The 13,524-nt window shown below is 34.5% G+C and overlaps 6 protein-coding genes across 6 annotated transcripts; 2 read left to right on the plus strand and 4 right to left on the minus strand.

The window, feature by feature from the left end:
- Positions 1-314: 314 nt before the first annotated feature.
- Positions 315-2,425, minus strand: RO3G_00196 (uncharacterized protein; the record flags this gene model as incomplete). The annotated part of the gene is made up of 9 exons (XM_067654787.1): positions 315-474; positions 528-629; positions 680-978; positions 1,057-1,410; positions 1,461-1,664; positions 1,708-1,904; positions 1,958-2,159; positions 2,209-2,355; positions 2,402-2,425. 9 exons carry the CDS (start codon positions 2,423-2,425, stop codon positions 315-317), a joined length of 1,689 nt encoding a protein of 562 aa, XP_067510888.1.
- A 307-nt stretch (positions 2,426-2,732) lies between these two features.
- On the plus strand, positions 2,733-3,305 carry RO3G_00197 (uncharacterized protein; the record flags this gene model as incomplete). The annotated part of the gene is made up of 3 exons (XM_067654788.1): positions 2,733-2,747; positions 2,801-3,034; positions 3,183-3,305. 3 exons carry the CDS (start codon positions 2,733-2,735, stop codon positions 3,303-3,305), a joined length of 372 nt encoding a protein of 123 aa, XP_067510889.1.
- A 913-nt stretch (positions 3,306-4,218) lies between these two features.
- On the plus strand, positions 4,219-5,284 carry RO3G_00198 (malate dehydrogenase, NAD-dependent; the record flags this gene model as incomplete). The annotated part of the gene is made up of 2 exons (XM_067654789.1): positions 4,219-4,607; positions 4,660-5,284. The coding sequence occupies 2 exons, from the start codon at positions 4,219-4,221 to the stop codon at positions 5,282-5,284; spliced, it is 1,014 nt and encodes a 337-aa protein (XP_067510890.1).
- A 357-nt stretch (positions 5,285-5,641) lies between these two features.
- On the minus strand, positions 5,642-6,959 carry RO3G_00199 (uncharacterized protein; the record flags this gene model as incomplete). Its single annotated transcript, XM_067654790.1, has 2 exons — positions 5,642-6,576; positions 6,635-6,959. The coding sequence occupies 2 exons, from the start codon at positions 6,957-6,959 to the stop codon at positions 5,642-5,644; spliced, it is 1,260 nt and encodes a 419-aa protein (XP_067510891.1).
- A 1,862-nt stretch (positions 6,960-8,821) lies between these two features.
- RO3G_00200 (uncharacterized protein) lies at positions 8,822-9,592 on the minus strand (the record flags this gene model as incomplete). The annotated part of the gene is made up of 5 exons (XM_067654791.1): positions 8,822-8,842; positions 8,889-9,022; positions 9,161-9,308; positions 9,359-9,436; positions 9,548-9,592. 5 exons carry the CDS (start codon positions 9,590-9,592, stop codon positions 8,822-8,824), a joined length of 426 nt encoding a protein of 141 aa, XP_067510892.1.
- A 402-nt stretch (positions 9,593-9,994) lies between these two features.
- RO3G_00201 (uncharacterized protein) lies at positions 9,995-11,049 on the minus strand (the record flags this gene model as incomplete). The annotated part of the gene is made up of 4 exons (XM_067654792.1): positions 9,995-10,540; positions 10,587-10,813; positions 10,863-10,970; positions 11,025-11,049. 4 exons carry the CDS (start codon positions 11,047-11,049, stop codon positions 9,995-9,997), a joined length of 906 nt encoding a protein of 301 aa, XP_067510893.1.
- Between the last annotated feature and the right edge of the window lie 2,475 nt (positions 11,050-13,524).

Below are 13,524 nucleotides of genomic sequence, written 5' to 3' on the forward strand. Positions count from 1 at the left end.
AGCAACACCCGGTGCATGATTAAGTACCTCATCTAGACTGACATGTCGAGAAAGTTCATTGTATACCTAAAAACATATTAGCTTTTATATGCTTATTGACAAGGATAACTTACAGTTTCATCGACAGGTATAATAGATTTTCTTCTGAAAGATTGATATTGAGTAGGTGGGGCATCAAACTGTTGAAGTTCAGAATGAAGATCTCCTTCTTCTTTTTGGATATGATTTACAGCTGAACCATTGTCATCCATAATATTAATATCTTCTATGTTGTTTAAATCTACTTGTAAAATTAGTCCTTTTTCAATTCTTTATCAGTTATGAGGCTTACTCATAAAAGTAGGGAAGAGTTCATTCTTTGGTTCTTGTTCTTGCTGCATATAAGCGGTTTCATGATTTTTTATAGACATTTTTTCTACTTTCTGTCGTAATAACTTCCAATTGTCTTCTCTTTCTTTTTGCGCTTTACGCTCCCTAATAAGACAATGAGTAGGTACAGTGATCTTTAAAAAATGATTCACACTTACATTTGTTTTTGATTTTTATATTCATTAGCACATTCGTCAAACAAAGCTGGATCAATATCAATACAGAGCTTCAATGCTGTATACACCAAGCTAAGAATGGTTCTATTTCACAACTTAAGTAAGCCACATAGAAATAAATTAAAAAGGCTTACTTGTTCCAGTGTTTTTTTGATGTTTTAAATAAAGTTGGGAATATCAGAGGCATGATGACCTTTATATTTTCGGCCATCATACTTACAACATAATCATTATTCCAATAATACAGAGCTCTTTCTGATACTTGGAAATGAGAGCTTGCAACACACTGACTTAATTTAGTAAATAAAGGGCACATAATCTTTTGAAATTCGTGAACATCAATCACATCTAATATTTCTTCAATTTCATTTAGAAACATAACTTCTTTAGGACTATTCACTTTAGGCCAGTAGCGTAATAGTCCAGTGATAACCTATATCGAGTTAATGATCTCTCTCTCTCTCTCTCTCTCTCTCTCTCTCTCTCTCTTTTACATGTAATGTATGCTTACCTCGTAGGTCAAACTTTGATCTTTTTCTAAAAATTGAACTACACAATAAGCCAACTGAGGATGATACAACACCAATGATTTCACTTTATGCAAAGGAATCAAGACATTGGAAAGAAAGAGTTTGTGTTCTTCTTTTAAGGGCAAAGCAAATCCATTGATGATACTCCCAAGAATTTCCAAAAACTCGGCTACACCATTGTGTCTCTCTGTTTCATAAATGAATTGAAAAAAGATATTGTTGATAGATCGTCGAATGAAGGCACGCAAGTTTAAAAATTTGCCATAAATTCTGTGCAAAGTTGTTTTCAAGAAATCACGCTCACGAGGATCTTCAGAGTCAAAAAGATCCAAAAGCTACACTATGAATTAGCCCCATGTCTTGCAATGATAGTCACTCTCCTTACTTGATTAATAAATTTATGGTCAATCAACTTCTTTGCATAACTAATATTGAATTCAGGAGATTCCAAGAAACGAAGAAAGAATTCATAAACAATTTGTAAATGAGGCCAAGCAAGTTCTAGCACAGGTTCGTCTTCTTCTGGGTCGAATGCATCACCAATAGGATTGACAGGCGGTGGAATAGGACGAAAGAGATTGATAGCAAACTAATAAAGATTATTATAATGAAGCTGTATAATAACCACTTACCATATGAATGATTTCTGGATAAACATTTTCTGTGAGCACACCTCTGTTCATTGAAATATATTCCAAAATCTCTTGAAGTGTTTGACGTTTGATTTCTTTTTCTCTTAATTCAGATGAAGGATCACTAAAATCAAAGAGGACCGTACACTGTTTAATCTTTCTAGCAAATAACTCTTGGCGCATATGAATTGGTACCTCTACAGCAAAATTAGTATCCTCCCTGTTGTCCTCTCTTTATAATTCGTATTACCGTGGAAAGCAGGTGTAAGCTCTAATTGGACTTTTTCAGTCACATAGAAACGAGATGATTTTTGACGACGAGGAGCTTTACTGATAGGAATTTGATCAATAGGTGCATTCTTTAAACGGTGATATAAAGGACCAGAATCCGGTTTGGAATTGTGCATAAAAGATACGTTGTTATTTACTCGAGGAGTTTTTATTTGCTGCTGCTATTTTACGATCATTAATTTCTTAAACTCACTAACTTTTCAATCTTACCGTATCTAAAGCATCGTTTACAATAGAGGTAGGTTTAGGTGAATCAGGTGGCATCATGTTGGACTTTGTCTCGGCTGTTGGTTGGTTGTTCGTAGGTGAAGTTGCCTCTTGTTGTTTATGACTCTCAGTCGATCTTGTTCTTGTAAGCTATGGAATATGAGTATAAAGTACATAACGAAATAAAGAATCTTACAGCTTCTTTCCATCCTTTCATCATTTTGAATCAATTCTTTTATAATAAAAAAAAAGGAGTCAATGTCAAAGACAGAAAAGAGAGAAAGTTTTTCTTTGTTATCAAGTAAAACTTACTTTTAATAAGGAGAAAAAGTTGGATTTTTTTTTTGTTTTTTTAACACTGAAAATAAGGAGAGGAAGAAGAGAAGGAAAGAAAGAGGGATTTGAACGTTTTAATTACAAGTGCTTTTGTGTACCTTTTCTATTAATGAAGTTTTTGATTTCCATCCAATCAAATAAAGTTTTTATTTTTTATTTTATTTTTATTTTTTTTTTATTCTTTATAACGCATGTTTCATAGACCTGTCAGTTTTTATTTATTTAATTTTATGCAAAAACTCATATATACTTTTTACAGTTATTAGTTGTTGGTGGTGTTGCACTTGACATTACTGCTACTGTTGCTCACTCAAAAGCCTCTATATTACATACTTCAACACCTGGAAGAGTAAAACAAACTTTAGGTGGTGTGGGACGTAATGTTGCAGAGGCTGCTTTGAGAACAGGCGGCACACGCGTTAAATTAGTCTCAGTTGTGGGTGATGACTTGGCTGGTAAAAGTATTCTTGAAGGAATGAAACAGATTGGCATGGTAAACAAACTAACATAGGCACCACAAACATAATATTTATTCATGTTACGGCAGGATACAGAGCATATTGAAATAATGAAAGGACAGTCTACAGCTGTAAAACACTAGAAAACAGACTTTTCAATATTTTTTTTAATTATATGTGTAGGTCTATAATGCTTTGCATTCAAATGATGGTCAGCTAGTAGCAGCAGTGGCAGATATGGACATACTCGAAAAAATGAATGCTTCAAGAGTAGATGCGTATTTGATATATAGTGTACACCGCTAATCTCAAGTATAGATTGTATCTGTCATACAAAATGAACAGCCTAATTTCTTATGCTTTGATGGCAATGTTTCATCCGATGTCATGAAAGAAATAGCACAGACATGTCATAGTTTATCTATTCCAGGTAAAAGCAGTAACATTTTGTGAAAGGGGAAATGTATGACTAAACAAATGCAAGTGTTTTTTGAACCAACTTCTGTTCCAAAATCACTCAAATTATTTAAGCATTTCGAGACAACTCAACCTAAATCCATAAAATACATTTCGCCTAATCAATTTGAATTGGAGGCTTTATGTGAACGTATTCATTCCGATCCACTGCTTTATAAACAGATCAAACCTATCAATCCACCATCGTTAAACAGTAAGAAGGAGAAGTGATATGTAGACTATTCCTTGAAAGAATAACGCAATTATTAGATGCACCTCGTTTAGCGCAAAATGTACTACCACAGGCACTTTGCCTTTCTAATTACGTACCAAATATTATCACGAAATTAGGACAAGACGGCTGTTTATTTGTTAATCAGTCGGTTGTTAAATATTTCCCACCAGAAATTATTCTTCCATATGAAATCAAGAGTGTCACTGGAGCTGGTGATTGGTAAGCACATTTGATTGTCTACTGAACGCATAGTAACTCCCAGTAGTTTTGTTGGAACCTTAATAGCTAATTTACAAAAACACTCTATTCATAATCATTTGGATGAAATGATTCAGAAATCACAAACATCAGCTATTCGAACCTTAAAATCAGACAAAGCGGTTAGTCTAAAAATTGATAGAGATTTATTACTTTAAATTTTATCCGAACATAGTCGGTACTTGAAAATTAAACCCTGTTCTTTTTTCTAGAGGGGCAAAACTCAATCCCCCGCTTTTTTTTTTTTTCTTCTTTCTTTAACCTTTTAACATGTTTGCTGCCTCTCGTGTTTTCTCTATTGCTGCCAAGCGTTCTTTCTCTACTTCTGCTGCTAATCTTTCCAAGGTTGCCGTTCTTGGCGCTGCTGGTGGTATTGGTCAACCCTTGTCTTTGTTGTTGAAGGAAAACCCTCACGTCACCCACCTTTCTCTTTATGATATTGTCAACACTCCTGGTGTCGCTGCCGATCTTAGCCACATCAACACCAACTCCAAGGTCACTGGCCACACCCCTGAAAACGATGGTTTGAAGACTGCTCTTGAAGGTGCTCACGTTGTTGTTATTCCTGCTGGCGTTCCTCGTAAGCCTGGTATGACCCGTGATGATTTATTCAACACCAATGCTTCCATTGTTCGTGACCTTGCTGAAGCTGCTGCCAAGTAAGTATCTTGTGTGTATTGAGTGAATTGTAAATTGATTACGTATGTACAGGCACTGTCCCGACGCTCATTTCCTTATCATCTCCAACCCTGTCAACTCCACTGTTCCCATCTTTGCCGAAACCTTAAAGAAGGCTGGTGTCTTCAACCCTAAGCGTTTGTATGGTGTCACCACTCTTGATGTCGTCCGTGCCTCTCGCTTCGTTGCCGAAGTCAAGAACTTGGACCCCAACGATGTCAAGGTTACCGTTGTCGGTGGTCACTCTGGTGTGACTATTGTCCCTCTCCTCTCTCAAACCGGTCTCGAATTCAGCAAGGAAGAACTCGATGCCTTGACCCACCGTATCCAATTCGGTGGTGATGAAGTCGTTCAAGCCAAGAATGGTACTGGTTCTGCCACTCTCTCCATGGCCTTTGCCGGTGCTCGTTTCGCCAACTCTGTCTTGGAAGCCACTGTTGGTGGTAAGAAGGGTGTTGTTGAACCCTCCTTTGTCAAGTCTGATGTCTTTGCCAAGGATGGTGTTGAATATTTCTCTACCAACATTGAACTTGGTCCTGAAGGTGTTGAAAAGATCAACGAACTCGGTCAAATCTCTGACTATGAAAAGGAACTTATTGCTAAGGCCGTTCCTGAATTAAAGAAGAACATTGCTAAGGGTAACAGCTTTGTTCAATAAATTATACACAACACTTTTCTCTTGTATAGTAAATAAAAGTATTTGAAATATTTTGTAACAAAGAAAAAAAAATCCTATTTGTTTTACGTTCCATATTGACCCTTCTGTTGTAAGCAAAGAAAGGGGAGGGGAGCAGATGTAACAAATCATTTATTATTTATCACTTTTGTGATATTAACAAAATGATAGGCTCACCAACTACAAATATTGGAAAAGAACGAATTGGCAAGAGCCACTTGTGAGTGTAGAGATGAAAGTATAACACATGCTCTATTAACTGGAAAAAAAAATTCAATATTTTTGACAATGATCTTAATCAAACATTAAAACAAAGGTTGCCCCATTCTATTTATTACTTTAAAATCCACCAAGTGTAGTAGCACCTGATTGTGCCAAATCTGCTAGACCACGAGAGACAACCAAACGTTGGATTTGTGAGGTACCTTCATAAATCATAAAGATCTTGGCATCACGCATTAATTTCTCAACAGGATACTCTGTATTAAAGCCATTGCCACCAAATATTTGAACTGCATCTGCAGCACATTTATTGGCAACTTCACTTGCCATGGCCTTTGCCATACTAGCATACCACGTATTTCTTTGACCTTGATCACGCATCCAAGCTGAACGATAGACCATCAACCGAGAGCTTTCGATGCCCATAATCATATCAGCCAACATGAATGCCACAGCTTGATGATTAAAGATGGGTTTGCCCATCGTCTTGCGTTCCAGTGAATATCTGACAGACTCCTCCATCGCACGACGAGCCAAACCAACAGCTCCTGCAGCCACCAGAGGACGTGTGATATCAAAGGCCTTCATCGCAATCTTGAATCCTTCGCCTTCACTACCCAACACATTCTCAGCTGGGACCACGACATCTTCAAAGGTAACTCCACGCGTATCTGAGGCACGCTGACCCATGTTGATCTCCTTTCGACCCAAGGTGATACCAGGTGTATCGGCATCCACAATAAATCCCGTAAAGGCGTTACCAGCTCCAGCATTAGAGTTGGTACGAGCAAGGACAAAGAACCAGTTGGCATGGCCAGCGTTGGTAATCCACATCTTTTGCCCGTTCAGTACCCAACTACCATCTGATTTCTTGACGGCCTGTGTACGAAGACCGGCGACATCTGAACCTGCTCCGGGTTCGGTCACACCGTAAGAGGCAACCAAAGGTTCTTCTGTCATGCGACCCAAATATTTTTTCTTTTGAAAGTCGTTACCAGCGACTACAAGAGGTGCTTCAGCAAGATTGTTGGCCTCGATAGCTGTCTGGATGCCTAGAGTTCTCAATGTTAGACGCATACATCTTTCAAAGGACCTTATACTAATTAGTACCAGAACATCCATAAGCTAGTTCTTCTGAAATAAGAGCACTATCCAAGACGCCCAACTCCATACCTCCATATTTGGATTCAACATGTGTATTAACTAAGCCAAGTTCCCATGCTTTTTTAATGATTTCCCAAGGATACTTTCCAGTTTGATCATGTTCAGCAGCAACAGGGATGATTTCGTCTTTTGTAAACTTACGTGCCATTTCTTGAATTGACTTTTGTTCTTCGGTTAAGCTGAAGGATATGCCTAAAGGACCAGCAGTTGCTTCGGATGAATAGTGACGGATAAGAGGACGTAACTTGGATAACACACTAGATCTCAACATTTTGACTTTTTTGGTTGATAAAGAAAAAAAAAGAAAGGGGGAAAGGAAAAGAGAAAATAAAAGGGGGTTTTTTTTTTCCCCGGAAAAATTTTTGGGAAAGGGCAAAAAGGTTTTGGGGCCATTTTTGGAATTTGGAAACCCCTTTTGGGGAAATTCCCTTCAAAAAAAAAAAAAAAAAAAAAAAAAAAAAAAAAAAAAAAAAAAAAAAAAAAAAAAAAAAAAGGGGGAGAGAGCAGTTACTATTTTTCATAAAAACAGTATTTACCTTTTCTTTCAAGTTGCTTTCCATTTGATTATTTCTAGTGAATTTTTACATACAAGCGAGAAATATCAGCAATTGAATTTGTGTGCTTCCCCGCAATTAATTTATTAGCCAATAAGAATAATTAACTTTATAAAGTTGACTATCTTTGATATGCGATGATCATAAACAGAGCTTCTGATATTCTTTTAGATGATCACACTAAAAAAAAAAAGCCATAAAGAACAGAAACTATTTGTAGAGAATACAATGTTTAATTCATATCGAGTACTTGTAAAAGTGATCGCAATATGCTTATTGTTTATTTCATTTGTTGATATTAGTCGTAATCAACCTCCTTCTTTTGTTTCAAGAAACCTTCCTATTACATTATCCCTTGGTTATATTTTGAATAGGATAGGAGAATGGCCATATCCACTTTTTGACTGTTTCACCTGCTAATTTCATTAAACACGAGTGCAAACAAATTGATGTTTCTTGGGCTGAAATCTCATATCAGTTGATCTTTTCCTGTTTTGATATTAATTTTGCTTGTGCAAAAATCCATCTTCTCCTGTCACAATTATTTTCTTAATCCAATGTTAAACAACTCGATAGACTCTCAAGATTTGTAAGGAGGAATGAATTATTCATTCTGAGGGTGGCTGGCTCATTGAGGATTAATGCTGCATTATATAAAAGCTGAGCATACAGCAGTTTGTTGCCAATCGAATAATATTTGTAGCTTACAAGCCTAATGCTTTCTTTTTGATATTGAAACTCACTGCTGTACATAAATGGTATTTGTCAATAAAATAGAGCATTTGGAAGCCAAGAAAGGGAAAGTAGAAATATTCTGTTGTGTTTGTAGCATGACATGCACACACGATATGGGATTCTTTATTTGATTTAATTGACTCTGGCAGAATAGATGATTTTATTAAAAGTGCGTCATAAAATATTATTGGTTAAAGAAGCACAGTAAATTAAAAATAAACACGTTATCGATTGATATTACGTTGAATGCTTATTTTAAGACTTACTTGTAATAACCGCAATTGGATGGTTCTCTTCTATCATCATCATATTGAATAGCTTTATAAGAGGCATTTTTAAGATGCAAACCATTTAATAAGACCATATTTGGATAAAATAGAGTCATATTTCTCAGTAACAAATAAGTGGCAATCTAATACATGGCATTAATCTTTTAGACTTTTTATTCACATGTAAATAATATTTCATATAAATATTCTTTTTTCTCTCTTTTCTTTATTTTATTTTATTTTTTTTCTTTGAATTTTTAATGGACCCAATTGACACTGTAAATTATTCTCGGTTGATTCAACAACTCACATCTAAACATGATACAGAAAGACGCTTAGACAAGAAAAGCATGTTTGCAGAAACTTACGTCTCCTTTCCTGAATTTGGAGAGATTGAAAGAACTAAGAAGACTGTGTCAACCATGATGAAGCCAGAAGTCATTATTGTAGAAGCAACACCCTGCTTTTGTTAACTATATCCTTATAAACCACACATTCTGTACATATCCACATCTTTTTTTTTTGCATACATTTAATAAATCTTTTTTTTTTTGTGAATTTATTCATTCTAATTATTATTGGGAAGCAAAAATGAACTAGTATAAAATGAGTTTGTTATTCATGAAAATACAGTGTACTTACATAATTGCTTGGTATAATGCCTGTAGTACCATCATGTTTACGTGCTTGCCACCAATTCCCTTTCTTGTCTGCTACTTCTAATATTTCCCCTTTTTCAAAGCTCAGCTCATTTGGGTCTTCTGGATCAGCTTGATCTATGAATATATTAGTTTATAATTCACATACTAAATTTACTTTACATGTATGTATGGCTTGAACCCTTTCAGAATATTCTATAACTTGATCTATTTTACAGATTAATTCATGCCAATAGCCATTAAATCAAATATTACTTTTATCTGTTGTTTCTTGTTCAAAAATGATATGTGCTGGCATCATCTTTCCTGAATAATTCTCCATCATCAATGAATTCTCATCCGTCTGTCCTAATCTTCCAAAAAAGGTAGACTTGCTACTGCCAAATATTAAAATCCACAAATACTTTACAAGATAATAAGAAATCTGCTTACACCATTCATTCTTTTACTTACTTGTACGATGACTAGTACAATATAACCCACAACATAAGTATTGGTAGGTCCTTTAGGTATATTGGATCTATTTGTATACTGTAAAACGTAATCGATTTGAATTGTAAGCAGTGGAATGCTTGTAGTCAATAATGCTATCATCTTATTTGGAATAAGTAATACTTTATGAATTATATATAGTCTATTTACTGTAATACGATAATGTTCAACAGATCCAGATAATATCATTACCATTTGTCCTACAATAATTAATAATTCATACATCATCACCCACCAAGCTCCATTCAACACTTTAAGCATACAAGCTCCAACAAATGCAATAATCCAACTCATCTATACTTGAATTTATTAATGTCTTAATTGTAATTTATTCATTTATTCTTATTTACTATTGCTGTAATCATAGTTAACAATAGAAACTTTCTTTCTTTTAATATACTTTTCATTGTTTGGTATGATTAATAAAAAAAGAAATGAAAAAAAAAGGGGTGGGACAACTCTTACCTTTTCTTCTCTTGGGGAATTTCATAATTTAAACAAAAAAAAAATACAGTTTATTCTCTTTGTAATAATGATGAAACTCTTAAACATCTTACTGTCAACTAATACATGAGTATCAAATAGTTTGTTATTTATTTAAACACCAACTAATTTCCAACTGGCCAAAGACATTGTCTTTTTAATCAAATAAAAATAGAGTCTTGTTCTCTTTGATTGAAGATAAGTGTCCGATTCAATAAATGACAAATACTCTTCAGTGTCCTTTAACGACCTGGGTTTATGTTGTACATGTTCAAGCAAGCTAGTGACACTATCACCAATCACACCATCCACTTGCAACAGTACACAGCTCTTCATTTGTAATGGGTCATTAATCGTCCAAGTAAACACTTGTTTCTTGCGCATGTGAACTTCTTCAATAAATGATTGGCCATCTTGATCTACTAGGGCTGCGAAGGGTAAACTGAGACAGTCGACGGTATCTAAAAAGTGGCTACGTGCGGCTGAGAGTGAAAGACCGATGAAACATAACTTGTATTGAGGGAATAATTCTTTGGCTCTCTTCATAAATTCAACATTCCAAATACCAATAATCAAGCGATGAATAAGGTCAGGATGCTTCTTGCTGTAATTTTCTAATAGGCTTTGTAAATAATCCAATATTTCAATCGGATTATCGTACTTTATTGAAATGTTAATATGTTTCATCCATTATTTATGCTTGTACCTTAATATCAATAATAGAATAAAGACTTTTTGAAACGTGAGGTTGAGTAATCAAGTCAAGAACATCATTTAATCTGGGTATAGCTTGACGTGGTTCAGCTTTTGTTAACAGTTGGTCAATATCACCGTGCCAGTCATGATCACGTACTTGACCAAGTCCAGTGGTTGTCCTGTTTAGCGTTGTATCATGCATCATCACAATCTCATTATCTTTACTTAATCGAATATCTAGCAACAATTTTAATTTTTGTTGTCATCAACTTAAATTGTCACTTACCCATTTCAAGTGCTGTTGTGCCTGCTTTAATAGCATTTTCATAAGATATCAGTGTATTTTCAGGATTTTCAGCAGAGAATCCTCTGTGAGCAATCACGTCAGGTATATCTTTGTATTATCTATAAGAATCAACATATCAAGTAAATGTCATTTATTTCTTACGCATTTTAAATGATTCCGAAGACATTTTTTTTTCTTTAGCAGAAAAGTAAAAGAAAAGGAACTAAATTAGGCTTTCTTTTTGTGCGATACTTCATATCAATGGCAAAGAGTTGAATCTCAGACTGAAAAACCACAATTCCTTTTACTTTTGTATAAATTGTGTTATTCAAATTTAATTCCTGCAGCAAACACTATGTTCACAAACACATCTTTTTATATAAAATAAGAGATTCAGTACGAAATGACAATATACATAGAACAATGTTTTATAGGAGAGAAATATGTTGGCTGATGGCATTCAAATTTAGAGGATTATCAGTGGGCACAATCTGTAGTGCCTAAAAAGTGTTGGTAGATTCAACAAATCAAGTCATAGAACGGTTCATAAGGAAATCAGGAGAGGAAAAATATTTTGGCTAGTATCTTTAATGTCAATTTTAAAGAAAAAAAAAAACATCAACAGCATAATGATTTCAAATCAAGTAGTGAGTGCCAACATACAGTCAGCTTTGAAGAAATCATGCAAGTATTACAAAGAGCAATGTGATGATAAGCAAAATGGGTCTTCAACAATATCTTTCTTCATCAACTTTTGACTAATACCAACATTTTTATTAATTATTACCAAGAGATTGCAGTACCTTTTTCTCCTCGTTTGTATGACGATAACTAGGAGAGGAGGTCCGATAAGTATTATAGTGCATCTTATTGTAATTTGTAAATTGTTCAACAAGTTCAAGATTTGCAATCATATGAGCCTTGTAACGGTTATCAAAGGCGATCATAATCAGCTTAGATAGCATCAATTTTCAGTAAATTGATGGTATGCTTATACAATGTGATGTAGTGAATAAGATTAAATGAAGATAATTCAAAATACTGTCATTTAAAACGATTTGTTGTCCTAGAATATTACGATTAAATCTTTTTGTTTATATTAAATGAGCACGCGGTGTCTTTAATACTACTTAATCTCCCAAGTCAGATCAAAAAGGAGTGTAAGGGAATAACACAACATCCTTTGGATCAAGAATAAAAAAAAAAGAGATTTAGAACTTTTAAAATGAGAAAATGTAATAATTATATTAGAAACATTATAGGCTTTTTTTCCAAAGAAAGGCATCGGTCAAAGAATAAAATTGGATGTCTTATCCATCCTTGACGGTCTGCTAGAGTAACTTGCAAACAGGCTTCTATAATTTGAAGATTCAAAGTACCATTGTCATCAAAACATTGTCTTTTTACACCATATCTTACTTTTTTTTTAAAAAAAAATAAAATCTCTATTATTAATCCTTCTTTGAATAAGGAAGAGGCTCTACATACATCTGAAACGTCTAAAGAAGAGCGATGTCTTCACAAATTTGTCAACTATCATACTAACATTATAATAAATCGTAGATGACAACGATAGTAAAGACTTGTATGCTACCACCCCTTCTACATCTACTGCTACCTCTGCAACTAATACTACTGCATCTACTGGTAAAGACTCTGATGACCAATAAAAAAAAAGACTTCTAAAGCTGTTCAAATGAATAAGGACAAACAAGTAGACCTTAGAATTCCAACGATCATCTACAAAGTTTATGAAATGCTTTACTTGTGGTGGAATTGACTATACAAGGACTTCTAACACCAAATGTCCTTATCATATCAAGAGCAAGGCAGAAGCACGCCAAAAGTTTACAAACTTCGATTATCAAGAAAAATTTGAACATCACTTGCAAGGATGCTAATATGATTCTGGGAATCCAAAAGATGGTATCTCATTTAACTCAGGTAATCTATGCTGGCTCTATTCTTGCGCAAAGCTACTTTTATCTTGATCAAGTAAAAAACAAGAAATTTCCCATTGCTATTACTCACAACTTGTTTTATCAACTTTTCCCACTATTTTTTACTGGACAAGGAAAGAAAACTGATAAAGATGATAAGAATTGCTTTACCTGAACGGATCAACCTGGATGAGTTCAAAGGTCAAGAAAATCAAGCAACTGTTTCATGTATGTCAAGGCAAAATGAAATTTTGAATCGTAACAACATTTCAAGTAATTTTGAAAAAAGAACTATCCTCTACTTTTTTGGCCATTTCTCTAAGCCTGGTCATAATCCTTTCTGTGGTTGATAGTTTAACAGTAGCACAAAGAAAATCTCTTGCTCATCGTATCAACTAAAAGAAGTCAGCCTCCTCTACTTTTAAATGACACTCTTCGTTGAGAATAACGATGCTAACAAGAAGTTTTCAAAGATACAGTTTTACATTGGAAAGAGTATGGTACTCCCAGCTCTAAAGACCAACTGAAGCAAATGATTATGCAAGTTCGCATCACTACCTTAAATGGTTTCATGCGATACAAGAGAAAATAAATAAAAAACAACCTATTCAAAAAATGCTCCCCAAAAGGCTGCTACTCCTATTTATCTTTATAAGAAATTGAATATCCCTTACCTAGCGAGTAAGTTGTGTGTAATATTTTCTATGATGATCTTTTACTAA

Source organism: Rhizopus delemar, genomic scaffold, assembly GCF_000149305.1.
Source record: "Rhizopus delemar RA 99-880 supercont3.1 genomic scaffold, whole genome shotgun sequence".
Taxonomy (NCBI): Eukaryota; Fungi; Mucoromycota; class Mucoromycetes; order Mucorales; family Rhizopodaceae; genus Rhizopus; species Rhizopus delemar.